Genomic DNA, 18872 nt, shown 5'->3' with positions numbered 1-18872 from the left:
TACAGAGAGGAAGGGAGAGGGATAGAAGCTAGAAACTCCGATGAGAGAAACATTGATCAGCTGCCTCCTGCACACTCCCCTACTGGGGATGTGCCCGCAACCAAGGTACATGCCCTTGACCGGAATCGAACCCGGGACCCTTTAGTCTGCAGGCCGACGCTCTATCCACTGAGCCAAACCGGTCAGGGCTCTATGGCATTTCTATACACCAATAGTGAACTTATAGAAAGAGAGACTAAAAAAAGAAATCCCATTTACCATCGCACCAAAAAAATTAAGATACCTAGGAATAAAATTAACTAAGCAGGTAAAAGACCTATACGCGGAAAACTACAGGTTACTGAAGAAAGAGATAGAGGAAGACGTAAACAGATGGAAGAACACACCATGTTCATGGATTGGTAGACTCAACATCATGTCCATACTACCCAAAGCAATCTACAGATTCAATGCACTCCCCATTAAAATACCAATGGCATATTTCACAGACCTAGAAAGAACACCAATCAGAAAGGATATATGCACCCCTATGTTCACAGCAGCACAATTCACCATAGCTAAGATTTGGAAACAGCCTAAATGCCCATCAGCAGATGTGTGGATTAGAAAACTATGGTACATCTACACAATGGAATACTACGCTGCTATAAAAAAGAAGGAATTCTTACCATTTGCAGTAGCATGGATGGACCTGGAGAGCATTATGTTAAGTGAAATAAGCCAGGCAATGAAAGAAAATACCACATGATCTCACTCATTTATGGAAAATAAAGAACATTATAACCTGAAGAACAAAAAGACACAGAGGCAGTAAAGCACCGAACAGACTGTCAAATTACAGTGGGAAGGCTGGGGAGTGTTGGGGACGGGGCGGGGGAAGAGATCAACCAAAGGACTTGTATGCATGCATATAAGCACAACCAACGGACACAAGACACTGGGGGTGGGTGGGATGAGGGCATGCGACAGGGGGTAGGGGAGGCTGGGGGAAGGCCAATGGGGGAAAACAAAGGAGATATATGTACTACTATGTGTAATACTTTAAACAAAAAAAATTTTTTTTAAATGACAAAAAAATATATATATGTATTGTCTTTCCAGCAGAAATTAGTTTAAAAATTATAAGGTAGAAAAGGATCAGTGGTTAACTAGGTTAAGTGTTAATATAACTGGACAAAATCACTTTTTTGTTTCAGAAAGAAGAAATGACACTTTACACAGTGATGTCAGTAATTCAAGAGTTGCAGCAAGTTAACATTATGAGAAAATGAATAAATAAGGTTAGCTATTTTAAATATATTTTTTATTGATTTCAGGGAGGAAGGGAGAGGGAGAGAGATTGAAACATTGATGAGAGAATCATCGATCATTGTTCGGCTGCCTCCTGCCACCCCAACTGGGGATCGAACCCTCAACCTGGGCAAGTGCCCTGACTGGGAATTGAACTGTGACCTTGTGGTTCATAGGTCAATGCTCAACCACTAAGCCACGCCAGCCCAGCAGGTTAGCTATTTTAATTTGTACTAAATTTTCATTTATTGATTCCTAAGCCCTTATATAAGTCCTAATAAGGCCAAAACAAAAGTCAAGTTATTCATTTACAATAACAATGAAACAAACAAAAAACCCTCTACCTGGTATTCTCATTATCCTACACTGTCAGTTTGATTATTGAACCTAATGAGTTGTAATGATTAATCGTAAAAAACAAAAATCAGACCTACAAACGTGCTCTATAATTACATGTTCCACAGCTTAATATTTAGGTAGTCATTTTTTAACTAACATAATTATTTAGTGTAATAACAATCATGCAGTCATGGACTTTTCTCAAACTGTTTTTAACAGTGTAAATCCCAGATAATCTACTGCTACAATTGTCTCACCTAAGAGGCAGTGGATAGGAAATGACAGCCTTTTCCATAAATCTACCTTGGAAACCTTGTTAACAGGTTTTCAGTTCAGCTTAGTCTGCTGCTATAAGTGGGCTTCTCCCACTTTGGCATAAACCCTGAGTTTGTAAGAAACACACACACACATACCCCTCCTTCCAGTATGTACTTATAAACAAAAAGCAAGAGTATTAGAAAATTCTTACCAGAAAGATCCACCACAGCCTCATGACTGGAAATAGCTCCTTTCTCAATAAAAAGATCTCGAAAATATTCACTATTAGCTGACAAAACAGATTTATGAGCTTTGTACTCTTCTCCTTCAATTAACAAAGTAACATCACAGAACTGGTTGGAGAGTCTCTGTTCATTCAGTTGCTTTAATACAGCCTGACAATGTTTTGGAGAAGAACGTTTCACCACTCCTTTGGTGTCAACCTATCAAAATAAGTGTGAGACCAAGAGTTGTATTATATATCATCTGTATGTCTACCCTTAACAGAATTTAAGACAAGACACATCCTTCCCTTTTAAAAGATACCACTAATTAAGAAATAGCCTGATAGTCTTTCTTTATTATCTATGTATTTAAATGAAAAGATATGTTGTTCTCACTCTCTTCTGCTATGTTCATTCTACTTGACCCAATGAAAGCCTGCATCTCACTTCTTGCTGCCTCTCCTTACTAGCCTGAAATTTCATGACATATGAAACTAATGCATGCAGGCAAAAAAACAAAGACCTAGCCAGCTTAATTTTACCTTGCTTCGTGACCCAGAGACTGCTTCCAGAAGTGTATTCTGTCTATCTGTACCAATATACCATTAAAAAAGAGAGGAGTAATTAACAAGTTACATTCTGAAGAGAACAATAGGAATACTTATGATGAATGACGAGGCAATATTAGCATACTTTTAGTGTATATAACAACATAGTACATTACTTTAGATGCAGACCTGCTTAAATCTTCAATGTCAATGCCAATACTCAAGCAGTTTTAGTAGTTTAAGAAAAAATTCACAAAGCCTACAAACACTAATACACTAGTTACACATGTTAAAGCTGAATGAAAAGTTCCACTTACAAATACAAGTTCATGTTTAGATATTGGCTTCTTTTTTGCAGGCTTGGAGGCTGTAGTTGGAGTTGAAGTAAAGTTGCTCAGGTCATCCTCTGATTCATTACTTTCATCTCCAGATTCAAGGTCTAGTCCTAATTCTTCCAACATTTCTGAAGTATCTGATATTGGACGGGAGCGATCTAGTTTCTCCTGGCATTTGCTACACTGTTTAATGTAATCTTTGACTTGCTTTAATATACCTACAATAAAAATAAAAATTAACAAGTCAAATTTAATATTTTTCTCAATTAAAAGTTGAAAAAATACATTATATTGTTTGTTTAGTCTGTGTATACTTATGTATCTTCCAGTGCATGCATATGTGTAGACACAAACATGCCTCATCAAGTACAGAGTTCTTTCGAATTTAAGATACATTTCTTTCAAAGATATAAGGTTACAAACAATGGTTTCTTTCCATGCTGAAGTAGACTGTTTTGTTGTTTATTTCTAGTTATTCACTTCCCCATCACTATGTAGCATTGCCCATTTTCATTTGGGCTGCTAGTCATTCATGCATTAGGAGCTACATGAAACTGCTAATATTCAACTGTTTTTGACCTTCATAAACAATAATATAATGTGGTTCAAGCTAATACCTCTTCACCTTACTAACATCAGGTTTGACCATGCAATTTGCTTTGGTGAGTGCCTATGATATATGCCATGTCTCATTAGAAGCTTAAGAGGCACTTCTGACCAGTCGGTGTGGCTCAATGGTTGAGCTTCCTTCCACCTATAAACCAGGAGGTCACAGTTTGATTCCCAGTCAGGGCACATGTTCAGATTGTGGACTCGATCCCCAGTAGGGGACGTGCAGGAGGCAGCCAATCAATAATTCTCTCTCATCTTTGATGTTTCTATCTCTCTCTCCCTCTCTCTTCCTCTCTGAAATACAGAGAGAGAGGGAGGCACTGTTTCACCTCAGTTCTCTGAATTTCATCCCCTCTTAAAGAACATGTTCCAGATGGATGCTGTCCTTCAGCTTGAACTACAGATGAAAAAAGACAGGTAGGGCCAATCTGCAACCTGAACAGGACTACAACCAAAACTTGTAATCATATTATAAAAGAAATCTCATGTTTTTGAAAGCTATGACATTTTAGGTTTTCTTTTTTGTTGTTGTTGACACTATTACAGATGTCCTTCCCTTTCCTACCCCCTCGAGATTTTAAGTTTATCTGAAACAACAGCATATACAACTAACAAAAGTTGAATGTACAAAAGGCACTCTCAAAACTCTATTTTGAATTTCAATGTCCAGCCCAGCATGTTGGGGTGGGGGTAGGGAGCAGGGAGGAACAGGTTTTTGTTTTTTTCTATGTTTTGTTTTTTAATTTTTGTTTATTGATTTCAGAGAGGAAGGGAGAAAGAGAGAGAGAATCATGAATCTGCTGCCTCCTGCACGCCCCACCCTGGGGATCGAGCCCACAATCTGGGCATGTGCGCTGACCAGGAATTGAACCCTGACCTCCTGGTTCATAGGTCGATGCTCGACCACTGAGCCACCCCGGCCGGGCGGAACACGTTTTATATATAGCAGGTCTTTGCCTTAAATGACATGGTTTTGTTCAATGTTAGTTTGTTACAACATTGATGAGATGAAGAGTTAAATAGGAACTTAACTCTTATTTATATCAATTAGACTATGGTGAAATTGGTTTTATTATACATCGTTTTGCTTAAAGTCACAACCTATCGAGGACATTAAATGAGGATTTACTGTATACACACACAGACACACACACACACACACACACACACACACACACACACGCATCATCCTTATAAATTAGGACCAATTAATTCTCAGTCTACAGACTGGAGGAATGAAGCCCTAAGAGGCAAGTAACTTGTCCAAAGTCACATCTAGTAAACTGCATACTGGGCCTCCAGAAGCCATGTAACCTTTCCATGTATTATACTACTTACCCAGGAACACATTTGTCCATCCCTGCGGCAGAAACTTCTTTCCCCACAATTCCCAAATAAAATGCAAATGAAAAGGCTCATTCATTAGCTAAAATGATACAGAAGTATATAATAAATTTCTGAAAAGAGTTTCAATATATCAAAATATACCAAGTTCCTTGCTTTCAACTTTCAGAAAGTAGTCAAGCAGTATTCCTCAAATTATATTATGTCCCATACTTACTAAAAAGTACATAGTGGAGTAATAAATTCAAAAATTATATTCTCATTTTAGATATACACAATGGATATTATTATACTAAAAAGCTCTAAGTTCTACAGTAAAAAAAAAAATCCTGCTTAACCTAGGAATTTGCCAAATTTGTTCACAGAATACCATTTTTTAGCAGACATAACTTATAAAATAATGGATTAGTAGTAAATATAACTTTCATAAAAAAGTTATTTATGCCCTGGCCGGCTTGGCTCTCAGGGGATAGAGCATCCGCCTGTGGACTGAAGACTCCCAGATTCAATTCCAGTCAAGGGCACGTGCCTGGGTTGCTGGCTTGATCCCAGTAGAAGGGGTGCAGGAGGCAGCTGATTCATGATTCCCTGTCATCATTGATGTTTCTCTCCCTCATTCTCCCTTCCTCTCTAAAGTCAATAAAAATATATTTTAAAAATAAAATTAAAAAGGTAGTTACATGTGCATAGATTTAGAGAGCAACAGAGGTTATATTCTAGCATCTGAGCATATTAAAGTCAATAATAAGTCTATACCTTTATAAGACATGAGTAGGTTTAAAAAATAAATAAAAAGACTGGACAGATATATATTTTACATACAATTAAGAGGAAATGAATCCTAGCTGGTTTGGCTGAGTAGATAAAGTGTCAGCCTGCAGACTGAAGGGTCCTGGGTGAGATTCTCGATCCCTAGTAGGGGCTGTGCAGGAGGCAGCTGATCAATGATTCGCTCTCATCATTGATATTTCTATCTCTCTCTCCCTCTCCCTTCCTCTCTGAAATCAATAAAAAATATTTTTTAAAAAGAAAAAATGAGAAAGATGTTCATTTTCTCTGAAAAAAAAAAGATATTCATTCTCTGTGTAAAACAAATGAGAGTAAATGGGTTGGAATGATGAAAAATTTCTGAAGATGAATAGTTGTGATTATATAACAATTTGAATGAATGTCACTGAACTGCACACTTAAAAATGGCTGAAATGGTACGTTTTATTTATTCATATTTTACCAAATAAAAAAAGTAAATGGGTGTGTGAATGGGAGAAGATGTAAGAGCAGATATACAAAGTGTCCCCCAAAAATGTATACATACTTTAACAGCTGATAGCTCAATTTTGAAAATGATATATATTTTAATAAACACTGCCTTTATAATTACTCAAAGTGTATATGTACATTTTTTGGGACACCCTATATATTTCTAAGTAAAAAACATACTTAGAGAATAAGAAGTGCTGCTATGCCCAGCTGGTGTGGCTCAGTGGTTGAGCATCCATCCATGAGCCAGGAGATCATGGTCAGGGTTTGATTCTGGGTCAGAGCACTTACCCAGGTTTCTGGCTTGATTCCCATTAGGGGGCAAGCAGGAGGCAGCCAATCAGTGATTTTCTCTCATTGATGTTTCTATCTCTCTCTCCCTTCATCTCTGAAATCAGTAACAACATATTAAAAAAAAAAAAAAAAAAAAGTGCGGCTATGGAAATTTCCATGTCCAAAATAAACAAAGAAGAGGCAGTTTTTCTAATTAATTTTGATTGTATTTCTAAACATTTTATGATTCTACACAATTTAGTACATTCTACATACAGCAGAGGTTTGATTAAACTATTCACTGGTTGAATTCAAATGGTATTTGAGAAACTACACAGAAGCATTTGAACAAGGATGAAAAATAATAAATACTGCAGGGGGAAAATGGTATTAATGTATGATAGTAAATCAACTCTCTCCAAAATCACCCTATTATGTTTTACAAGTCCTTTAACTTGAGTGATAGTGTTTTGATGGGATCATTTTATTTTATTTTTAAATTCCTGTATTTTATTTTTTTAATCCTCACCTGAGGATATTTTCTCATTGATTTTTAGAGAGAGTGCAAGAGAGAAGAAAGACAGACAGAAACACATTATGCCTCCTGCACAAGCACTGACCAGGTCCCAGGCGGGAGAGGAGCCTGAAACCGGGACCCCTCAGCCCAAAGGCCCAGGCTCTATACACTGAGCAAAACCAGCTAGGGCTTGACGGGATCATTTTAAATCTAACTTTACAGATCCAGGGTTGATAAGCTGAAAGGATCTGACTCAAGTTAACCATTCAAGAACCATCAATGTGTAAACATAGTTAATTTACTATTTAAGAGTGGGGATTACTGCAAAGGGCTGAAATTACTTATGCAGAAAAATCTGAATCCTCTAACTAGCTTTGTGACTATGGCCAAGTCCTCAGTCTCTCGGTGCCTGTGTTTAAATGTTACTATTTATAAGCACTTTGGACAGTGTCTGACACACAGTAACTACTACACAAGCGTTTGTTAAGTAATGCTCACTGGTCAACCTCTCTGGTACCAAAAAAAAAAAAAAGGTCCATATAAAACACCAAACTACCATTAAAAGGTTCTTTAGTTAGTAAAGACTCAGAACAAAGTAAAATGAATGACCTCAGCGGGTAGTCCTCTAATAAAACAACTTGAGGAACAGTCTCTTACTCCAGAGCAGTTTCTCAACCTCCGCGGTGTGGACATTTGGGGCCAGATGGTTCTCGTGGGGGGAGGGGGCGTCCTGTCCCGTGCATTGTGGAAGGCTCAGCAGCCCCGACCTCTACGCAACTAGATGCCGTTACAACCCCGGTTACAACCACAATTGTCTCCAGGCATCGCCCTGGGAGGCAAAACCGTCGCGGTTGAGAACCACTGCTCTACAGACCCACCTCCAAAGTGGAACAATCTGCTCCTGCCAGCAGCTCAACAGCCTCCTTCCGTCAGTGTTGGAGTCAGTGACCACCCCCTCCCGTTCGGTGACTCCAAAGGCTCATGCTCTCCTCCCCTACGCTGGTTCCCAAGGCGTCAAAAACCTTTAGAATTATACTCCTGACTATACCAATCACAGTAACCGCATTTTTTTCAAGGTATATACAGTGCCTCGCAAAAGCTCCAAAGCGCTTTTCACAGTATTAAAGGGAAGAACATAAAAAACATTCAAACTAGGAAAACCGGCTATTCTTTACATTGAATTCTTGCCCTAGAAACGAAAGTTCCAGATGACTGTTTCCAGTTACTCCAAATCACTTCTGCACATAACTGCATTATTCCTCACTTACAACGCAGTACCACAATTTGGGGAACACGAGTAAGCGAGTCCCGAGAACCCCAAACCCGCTGGCTCAAACCCCTAGGGAACACGCCGGAAAAGGAGCCGGGCTTTGGGCGGACCCTCTCCCAAACCGTCAGCACAACCAGCCTTTTTAAAGGCACAGCGCGCAGCCTCACTAACCGCCGCCCAGCGCCAGAACCTTCCCCGAGGGAAGGCGGCGGGCCCCGCCCAGCTCGCGAGCCCCGCCTCCGCCCGCCTCGAGGAAGCCCCTCGCCCCACCCCGGGCCAGGGCCCGCCCCCAGCTTCCCAGGCCTCCTTCCTGTGGGAAGTGCGGCTCCTTTCCCGTCCCTCACCCTCTCGGCTCCGCCTGGCAGCCGCTCCACCGCCGAGCGTAGGCTGAGCCGGCGGGGGGCGTTCGAAAAGCGGGTTGAGGGACCCTCAAACGTGCAGTTCTGCAAACAGGCCCAGGCCCGCCTCAGTCATCGGGCCCTGTCTGGACACAAGCCGCCAGCCCGCCCTCTCGCCGCGGGCGAGATCCTACCTCGCCACCAGTACGTCTTGGACAAGTCGTGCCAGGTCTGATGCTGGGTGTGGTGAGTGCCGCCCGGGCCCAGGTGCGCCGCCTCGATGAGCCCCCAGCGCCGCTCGGGCTGCAGCACCACCTCCAGCTCCGCGAAGGTCTTGCGGTGCCGCTGCCGCCGCTGGTAATACAAGGTCCCGTCGCGCACCACGTAGCAGGCGGCCGCCTTGCGGATTTTGCGCTTGACATTGCCCTCCGTGCCCGGCGCGTACGGTTCGCACTCGTTCGTCAGGTAGCGCAGTATGGCCCGGTAGCTTTCCTCGCTTGACATCGCTGACCCGGGCTCCCTGAGGGCGCCTGTCAGTGGCGAGGGAGGAAGACAGCGGCTCTAGCTCCGGGCGGATGTTACAGCTGCGCAGACACTGCAGGGAGGAACGGCTGTGTCTGTGGTGAGTGCTCTTCGACCGCGCCCGCAGCGCGGAGGGAGGACTAACGAGTTGGTAACTAGGGGGAACTGCACTTCTCCAGCGCGCGGGATCCGCTGGCGACTGATAAAATGGCTGCTGCACCACCGGAAGTGACGTAAACCAAGGGCAGCGGGTGAGGGAACGAGCCCTGATTGGAGCCCAGTGGCTTTCTGGCTTGGTGAAGCCCATAGAGTGACGTCAGGACTGCGGGAGGACATTTTGGAAGCGGGTAGGCCCTTCCTGGGAGATCGAACTGGCTTTGGTCAGACATCTTAAGTCCTGGCAGTTTCCCTTTTAATTTCCCCCTTCTTTCCCATACTCTGAGCATGTGTAGGATCTGGTGGGCAATTGTTATTCCATCCGAGATACCCTAGCAGTGGTCGGCAAACTCATTAGACAACAGAGCCAAATAGCAACAGTACAACGATTGAAATCTTTTGAGAGCCAAATTTTTTAAACTTAAACTTTTTCTAACGCCACTTCAAAATACCATGTGCCCAGGCCGTGGTATTTTGTGGAAGAGCCACACTCAAGGGGCCAAAGAGCCGCATGTGGCTCGCGAGCCGCAGTTTGCTGACCACAGCCCTAAGGTGTAAAAGAGTCTGTTCCCCCTCCCCCGCCACCCTACCTTCTGAAACCTGAAAACATAAAAGTATCAGATTTTAAGTCTTCAATTGAGATACTAGCCTATGAACATAAAACCAAAGAAACCCCATTCACACGGAAATGTAGTTTCCAGTTAAGTGTTATAAAAATCAAAGTCCACTTATTGATAGGAGTTATAATTTATTTCTAAACTTCAACCACTAGCTTCAAACTACCCATGGAATAGTCAGGATTTTTCAGGAATGGCCTGATTATATAGAGACTGTTTTCTACATAAGAAGGTAATATTGTTGGCAAGGAGTGTGGAGGATGGCTAACACTATTTTCTTAACCTCATTTACATATTTTTACATATGCTTAGGCAGGGGGTGGGGGTGGGGAGGATTCTCCATTTCCCCCCCCTAAACAAACTTAAACTGTGTTTTCTAGTGTGCAGTGTAGGTCCAGTTTATATTTTTAGTTGGTAGTCCAGAGCCCTGGCCCTAGGTTGGATCTGCGGTGCAGACAAGAGCCACAGGCCAATACATTGCTAGGCTACTGGGGTGGGATACTGGCAGTGCTTCTCTGGGTCCTGAAAACTCCAGATCAACACCTTTCTCTCCCAGCCAGGAGTCTGACAGGTGGGGGGCAGACAGGTGAATGCAGTAGGCTCACAAAACAGGATGCACCCAGTCTCCAAGGTACTTGGGTGGGGATTGAGAAGTTTCCAGATGACCCAGAAACCTGAGGCAGCATTCTTGAAAGACTGTGGCTTAGGTACTGAGGTCCCAGGCCCAGAGGAAAGACAGAACTAAGAAGTCTGGGATTTACTCGGGGTCATTCATTCAGTCCACAAACACACTACAGCTGGAGATGAGAGGTGGAATTAGAAGGAGATACACCCTTCTCCCATGGGTAGATGTCCAAATCCATCCTCCAAAAGCTGTGTATGTGCTCGGCTCAGCATCACCACTCTTCTATTGAAATCTGTGCCCTTTAAATATCAATTTGGTCCTAGCCACGTGACTTGGAGCATCATCCTGTACACCAAAACGTTGCAGGTTCGATTCCCAGTCAGGGCACATACCCAGATTGCAGTTTGAATCCCTGGGTTGGGGCAAGTTTGGGAGGCAACCAAGCAATGTCTCTCTTCTCCTCCTTCTACAAAAAAAAAAAAAAAAATCACTAAAAATAGATCAATTTAATAAAAACCTCTATTAACATAAAATTGCAAGTAAACAAATTGTGGAATGGCAAAAAAAAAACAAAACTAAAAGAAATCCCCTTGCCCAGCCAGTGTGGCTCAGTAGTTGAGTGTTCACCTAGGAACCAGAAGGTCTTGGTTCGATTCCTGGTCAGGACTCATGCCCGGGTTGTGGGCTCAATCCCCATTGTGGGATGTGCAGGAGGCAGCCAGTCAATGGTTCTCTCTCATCATTGATGTTTCTATCTCTCCCTCTCCCTTCTCTGAAATCAATAAAAATATATTTTTTAAAAAAGAAAGAAATCCCCTACACTCAATTAAGCTTCTGCCAAAACACAATCTGTGAAAGCACCAAGGGCCCACTAATACTTGGATTCTCCTGCGTTTGGGCCAATACAGACACGTTTTAGTAAAATGTTTTACAGGTGGTCCAGTTGTCTTCCTGACAAAAGCTGTACTTGCTGTCCTGTGAGAACAGGGATGTAGTGGTGCCAGCAGCAAGTGGGACTGAAATTGTCAGTGATGGGGAGGAGGCAGACAACTGCCTAAGAGGGGTGAGGGGGTGCTGTCGAGATACAGCACTTCCATCTTCTCAGATGGGCAGCCCACTCCCTTTGTTGCCCTGGTCCTTTGATGTGATGACCCTTCCTCTTCTTGGGAGTCTCCCCTCCTCTGTCCTTGCCCTAGGACAAGTCTGTCCACCCTGCAGTCAGATCTCTCTTTCCCTGAGGTTGAGTCCTCGGAACTGGCCATCACATGGTGGCAGCAAAGGGAGCAGCTGAAACCTTAGGATCCAGGGAGCCTGTGGTATTACCATGGAAACCCCTGGACTAGTCCTGGCCACTGTGGCTCAATTGGTTGGAGCATCATCCCACCGGTGGGGGGTCCCTTTTCATCTGGGAAGTTCTATGATTTGGTGGGGCCTTTGATAAAAACCAGGCCTCCCTGGGCCTTTGATAAAAACCAGGCCTCCCAGGCCTCCACTAGATGAGGCAGGGGTCTGGGAGCAAGATCCAGAGGTGGCCCAGGCCCTGAGCACAGAGGGGTCCCTGGCTGAGCTCCTCCAGGCTAAGGACAAGCACTACGCCCTGGAGTGGGAGATGGAGACATTACAACAGCAGGCCCAGCAGTGGTGTAGGCAGCAGACTGAGGTCATGCTCTGGAGAACTTATTTTTCTTTTAAGTATATTTTTATTGATTTCAGAGAGGAAGGGAAAATGAGAGAGAGATAGAAACATGAATTATGAGAGATAATCATTGATCAGCTGCCTTCTGCACACTCCACACTGGGGATCGAGCCCACAACCTGGCATGTGCCCTGACCGGGAATTGAACCATGACCTCCTGATTTATGGGTTGTCGCTTAACCACTGAGCCATGCCGGCTGGGCAATGCTCTGGAGAACTTGAATGGGCAGGTACAGGGGCTCCTGGAAGCTTTTTTTGCCTTCCAGGCAACAAGCCTAAATGAGCGGGGGTGATGCACACCTACCCCAGGATGGCACAGAAGGAGTTGGGGTGGAATGTGGGTCACCTCCTGGGATGGAGGTGGCATGAACCAGCAAGATGCCATGTTCATTTACATCTCTGCTGCTCATGCTTAATCTCGTGGTATTTATTATTCCACAGGAAATTAAACCCTCATTTTGACCTCTTGAAGATATGTTATTATAGGCTTAACTTTTTTGGTCGTATCCACAGAATAGGGAATGTTTTAAGGTATTACATCAGTATTTGTGCAACAAATGTATGCTATTTATTCACTTTTAACCAATGCCAAATGTCAGCTATGGACCCCAGGGTCAAGCTGAGGGCATGGGTGGGAGAAGCCCAGGTCCCCTCTCTGTAAGAAGTGCCTCTCCCACATCCGGACCCACCCTGCCTTCTCTGAGACCCCAGGCAGTACACACCCCATACTGCAGCCCTGCTTCTCAGTGGACTCTCTGGAAGCAATGTCTCAACATGCTCCTGTCCTTCACTTGGTCCCACGTCTTCCATCTGCTCGCAGGGTTATTCTCTCCTCTATGCCTAACCTTTCTGGAAGCTGTGGCATTTCCCATCATATGCTGTGGATCGCCTGTCCCCAGCCAGCTCTGCAGAGTTCCTGGAGCCCAGGCTGACCTCCTGAGCTCCAGCCAAACACCTACTGTCAGAAGTGTTCGCTACACTACAGTGGCAGTCATACCGTCACATAAGTGGGTCAAATCAATATCTGTTTACCTTAAACTCACACAGTATTGTATGTCAAATAATGCTTATTTAATTAAAAAAAAAAAAAAGTAGCCAGTTCTGTGAAACTAGAAAGAAGACTTGATGTTTGTCTGAATGCTCAAGTTACAGGTTATGATTGGGGAAAGTATGTTCAAATAACTTAAGGATCTATTTTTTTTTTAAAATATATTTTATTGATATTTTACAGAGAGGAAGGGAGAGGGATAGAGAGCTAGAAACATCGATGAGAGAGAAACATCGATCAGCTGCCTCCTGCACACCTCCCACTGGAGATGTGCCCGCAACCAAGGCACATGCCCTTGACCGGAATCGAACCCGGGACCCCCCAGTCCGCAGGCCGATGCTCTCTCCACTGAGCCAAACCGGTTTCGGCAAGGATCTATTTTATTGGCCATTTAAAATACAAAGCATTTGCCCTGGCCGGTTTGGCTCCGTGGATAGAGCGACGGCCTGCGGACTGAAGGGTCCCAGGTTCAATTCCAGTCAAGGGCACGTGCCCAGGTTTCAGGCTCCATCCCCTGTAGGGGGTGTGCAGGAGGCAGCCGATCAATGATTCTCATCATTGATATTTCTACCCTCTCTCCCCCTTCCTCTCTGAAATCAGTAAAAATGTTTAAAAAATAAAATAAAATACAAAGCATTTTATTTGTAAACTCCTGAAATCTGAAAACAAGACAACCTAAGTTATATAGTCTCCCAAAGAGAGTGTCTGGGGCACCATCTAAGCTATTTTCCGTCAAGCCTCCATTCAGCCAAGGGTAGCCTGGGACCACCAATCAGAAGCCATAGACCCCTATCCACCTGCAGATCCTAAAGCCAGGGTCTCTGTCATAGACTCCCTTGTCAGAAAATAACAGCAGCCAACCCACATGTAGAACCCTTGTACTGGCACTACAACTGACCCTCCACACAGCAAAGGACAGCTGCTAAACCCTGCTCCCCAACTGCCAGGGCCCTACCCACCATGCACATAGAGTGTTCAGTCAACCCCAAGTTGTTTTGTTCCTCAACCTCCCCAAGTCTTCAACTGTCTGTGGCTGCTACCTGGTAGGAAAATGCCTCATACCAGTCCTCATTCACCCCATTATCAAAGTGTCCTTGAGAATCTTCAACCCACATGGTGCAGGGAGTGTAGAGAGAGAAGACACATACCTCATCTTCTCCTGGCTGCCTTGGTCCTGGCCATGTCCCTAGTTCCCAGGTAGTACCCCAACAGCCAGAGAGGGAAGAACTAGTCCCATAAGCCTCTCCCCCTCTAAACTCATAATGATCTAAGACCAGGAAACGGGACAGGAAGAACAGCCTAAACTCAAAAGAGCTAACATAAAAAATCAGATGTCCTGGCAGAAATTTATCTTCCAAGTCAGGGGCAAGGTCAAGGGCTGTGTGTAAAGGTAGAGATTGTGTCTTTGTCAGAGGTGGGCTCCTGAACATCAGTGGTTGGGGCCAGGTGCTGAGACCTGGCTTGTGTTTGGAGCCATTTACAGCAAGTTTCCTTGGATGACTCACTGTCCTAAGGTGCTGGTAGGCCCAGCCTGGGACCAGTGTCAGCCTGGTATCCTGGTGGCATGTCACTTGGGGGACTATTTTCATCTGGGGAGTTCTCTGATTGAATGGTGCCTTCAGAATGGATTGGGCCTCCCTAAATATCTCCACTAATTGAGGTGGGGAACTGGGAGCAAGATCTGGAGGAGGCCCAGGCCCTGAGCACAAAGGTGTCCCTGGCTGACCTCCAGGCCCTAGAGCGGGAGGTGGGGGCATCATAACAGGCCCAGCAGTGGTGTGGGTGGCAGGCCGAAGTCCCTGCTCTGGAGAGCTATGATGAGGTGCAGGGGCTCTTGCAGGGCCAGGCAACATGCCAAAGTGGGCCGTGGTGATGTCCCCATGCACACCCACCCCAGACAGACTAGAAGGGAGTTGGGTGGAATATGAGTCACCTCCTGGGGTGGAGGTGAAATGAGCTTAATGATGTATAGGACTTTCAAATAAATAACGGTGTTAGAATGCCAAAGAAGTGTGCCTGCGTGTGTGTGCTGTACGAGTCATTGCACTCCCCAGCTGGTTGGGTCTCCATAGAGCCACGGTCTAATTTGACCCTCGGAACAGTGCTGTGAGATGGGCAGGGGTCTCCAAGGCTATGAGAAAGTGGTGGCGAACTACAGAGAGCTGACACTAAGCACCACCCGGTGGCATGTGCCCATCTGCACTTTACAGGGCACCCTGACTCACCACACTGACAAGTTCCACCGAGAGGGAAAGGAGCATTTCCCCCTCACTCCTAAGAGCACAGTGTGCTCTGGATCCCCCTCCGACAGCCAGAACAAAGCAGCCCCTTTGTGCCCGTTTCTTAAACTGACAATGGGAATTTAAAGTGAGAACACGTAAAAAAGAAACTGTTAGGTCTGATCAAATAATTGAATCGATACCCCATCCCCTGGGAACTGACCTTTAGGCCACTTCACAATGGACAGTCCCTTCCACTTAGACCACATCTTACTTGTTAAGACCATTATCTCTCCCCTCCTGACTTTCCCAGAATCCCGACCCACCCAGAGAATCTCCGCCTAGAAAAAGCCTGCCTAGAGTCCTTTAAAATCTCTGACTCCTTGTCCCCGGGTGCTGGAACCATTTTGGGGCTCAGCCCATCTGGTATCCAGATGACCTAATAAATTTATAATCCTTTACCACTATGGCCTCGTGCGTTCCTCCTTCGGCAACCGTAACAGAAACAAAATAAAAATAATAAAGTGAGACCACATACTTTTTTTCAGCTCTCAGTTTGGCACATAATAGGTTTTCAGATTTTGGTGATTGTTTTTATAAACCCGTATTAGGGCACTGTTGGGGGAATTAGTGAATCCTGCCCACCCCTCCCCTATTCCTGGAATAAAGGGTCCCAGATTCGATTCCAGTCAAGGGCAGGCACCTCGGTTCCAGGCTAGATCCTGGGCCCTGGTCAGGACACATGTGCATGGAGGTTTCTCTCTGTCTCTCCCCCTCCCTTACACTCTCTCTAAAAATCAATGGAAAAATATAATCGGGTGAGGATTAAGAAAGAATAAAAAGCACCATTAACTTCAGTCAAGCAGCTGAGAAGAAGATCCAAAAGGTGGTTAGCAAAAGCAAGAAGATGGGAAGCAGGGAAGAGAGGAACTCCCTTCAAGCCATGGGAAGGGTCTGGTGCTGAAGGACCAGAGCCTCGCCCCTCCTTTCAGATCCCACCTCTGGCCCTTCCCCATACCTAGCTTGTCGGCAGAGCCCTCTGGCACCTTCCTTCTCCCCTCCACCCGCCACAGGGGCTGCCAGGCCCAGCGGGCCGGAGGGGGCTCGGAAATCTCGGAGGGTTCCCCCACTTCGCTCCTGCCTCGTGGGGACTTCGCAATCCCTGGGAGGGGGCAACAGTGGATGCGCCCTTAGGGCGTTAGTTTGCGGCTCGCGCGCCGCTAGCGGTGCATCTCCAGCCGCGCACCTACCCGCTCAACCACCGCCTGCACCCGCCCCGCCCGCCGCCGCCAGGCTGCGCACAGAGGAATTAGCCTTGCAAAAGCGGACTTACCCGCTGGGCCCACCTTCCCGCGCCGCCCAGGCAAGAAAGCTCGCCCCACCCACCGGCTGCGCCTCCACTGCACATGCGCCTGCCCCCGCACACGCAACCACCGTACCACATCTGCGCCACAGGCACACATGCACCTGCGCTCGTACCGGGCCCACACCGGGCTCGCGGGGCTGCGCCTGCCCAGGTGTAGTGGCCTGGACGGGAAACCCTAGGAGGAGCTTCCAGGGCAGGCAGTGAGCAAAGAGCCAGAAACCAGCACGGAGACCAGACCGAGAGTCCAGAGAAGACAGAGGAGGGGCTTTCCCGGCCTGGGGGGGGGGGGGGGGGCGGGTGGAGGAAAAGGGCGGTCCCTGATAGGTGGCCAGTTGTGGCTGCAGCAGGATCCACTTCCCAGGCTGTCTGGCCACCATCCCCCATCGAGAAGGGGAGTGGGAGGGAGAGGAAAGGGAGAGACCAGTGTTTAGTTCCAAAAGTTAAGAGGGGGCTGGTGGCCCTTGAAGGAGCCAGCCAGGACCAAGGCGAGATAGTCCCCGGCATTTTCAGGGCGTCCCGTACTCACGCAGTGGTCAACAAGCATCTAGCATATGGGCCACCCCCTCCACGTTAAGGTAGAGCGATGGACAAGCTCCTTCCTACAATTAGATATCCATGCTCTTCCACACAACAGGTTCTCCACCAAAATTCTCCACCTAGGACACTCCACTGAGCAAAGATCTAGCATCCAAAAGCACCAAGAGTCCCATGAATGCCCCTTCACTTAGGGAACCAAACTCCAAGATCTATGCTTTGGTCTCCTGACAGGGCAACCTCCAACAGAGAGTGCCTGGGACACCACCTGCCTCCACATAAGCTGTCCACTCTACCAAGGGTAGTCTGAGACCACTAATCAGAAGCCCATAGCTGAAACCGGTTTGGCTCAGTGGATAGAGTGTCGGCCTGCGGACTGAAGGGTCCCGGGTTCGATTCCGGTCAAGGGCATGTGCCTTGGTTGCGGGCATATCCCCAGTGGGGGATGTGCAGGAGGCAGCTGATCGATGTTTCTCTCTCATTGATGTTTCTAGCTCTCTATCCCTCTCCCTTCCTCTCTGTAAAATATCAATAAAATATATTTTTAAAAAAAAAGAAAAAAGAAAAAAAGAAGCCCATAAACCCCATCCATCTGCAGACCCTAAAGTCAGAGTCTCTGTCCTGCACCTCGGGGTCAGAAATAGCAACAGCTGACCCACATTCAGAGTCCGGACAGCTCCACCTGCCTGCTCACCCTCCATCCCAGCTTCCCGCACCTGACTGCACACTCGGCAAGGGACAGTAACCAGCCTACCCTCAAAAATCATTTATGCCGGTCCACCTTCAGTATCCAATTCCTAGATTTCCAAACTGGACACCTCACTCAGCAAAGGTAAATCTCAGGCCCCCAAGGAGAGCCACCTGCAACTTTGGCCCAGGCAGACCTTCCATTGTGGCACTCCCCCTCTATGAAATAAAGGACAACGGCCAAACCCTGCTCACCTACAGGCAGAACCCCACCCACATGCACACCGGGTGTCCAACCCCAAGGTGTCCCTCAGTGTTCCCCCAATCAACTGCCTGTGGCCATCAAGTGAGGTGGCTGGAAGAGACTGCTACCTGGTGGAAGAGAAATACCTCTTGCCAGTCCTCACTGGTATTGCAGAAATGCCTGAGTAGCCTGCTGATGTCCTCTTAGAGAACATCATTACCAAGGTGTTCTCTAAGAATCTAAGCCCAGAAAGTGCAGGGAGTGAGAAAAGCGGCCTCACAACACCCACAACAGCCCTCTCCCGCAACATACACACTTTTTAAAAAATATATATATTTTATTGAGTTTTTACAGAGAGGAAGGGAGAGGGAAAGAGAGCTAGAAACATCGATGAGAGAGAAACATCAATCAGCTGCCTCCTGCACACCCCCTACTGGGGATATGCCCACAACCAAGGTACATGCCCTTGACCGGAATCGAACCTGGGACCTTTCAGTCCGCAGGCTGACGCTCTATCCACTGAGCCAAACCGGTTTTGGCAACACACACA

General features: G+C 46.1%; 1 protein-coding gene across 1 annotated transcript in view; it reads right to left on the bottom strand.

The window, feature by feature from the left end:
• Window positions 1-10992, bottom strand: part of ZBTB11 (zinc finger and BTB domain containing 11) — a 58173-nt gene extending 47181 nt beyond the window's left edge. The window contains exons 1-3 of the mRNA XM_080655693.1: window positions 8803-10992; window positions 2977-3212; window positions 2099-2330 (exon numbers count right to left, since the gene is read on the bottom strand). Coding sequence (XP_080511819.1) covers window positions 2099-2330; window positions 2977-3212; window positions 8803-9112 — 778 coding nt within the window. The 5' untranslated portion in view covers window positions 9113-10992. The remainder of the gene's footprint in view (window positions 1-2098; window positions 2331-2976; window positions 3213-8802) is intronic.
• Window positions 10993-18872: the final 7880 nt, after the last annotated feature.

Source organism: Plecotus auritus (genome assembly GCF_963455305.1).
Source record: "Plecotus auritus genome assembly, chromosome: 2".
Taxonomy (NCBI): domain Eukaryota; kingdom Metazoa; phylum Chordata; class Mammalia; order Chiroptera; family Vespertilionidae; genus Plecotus; species Plecotus auritus.
The sequence above is the reverse complement of the archived record's forward strand: the minus strand, read 5'-3'. Positions and strand labels throughout refer to the sequence as shown.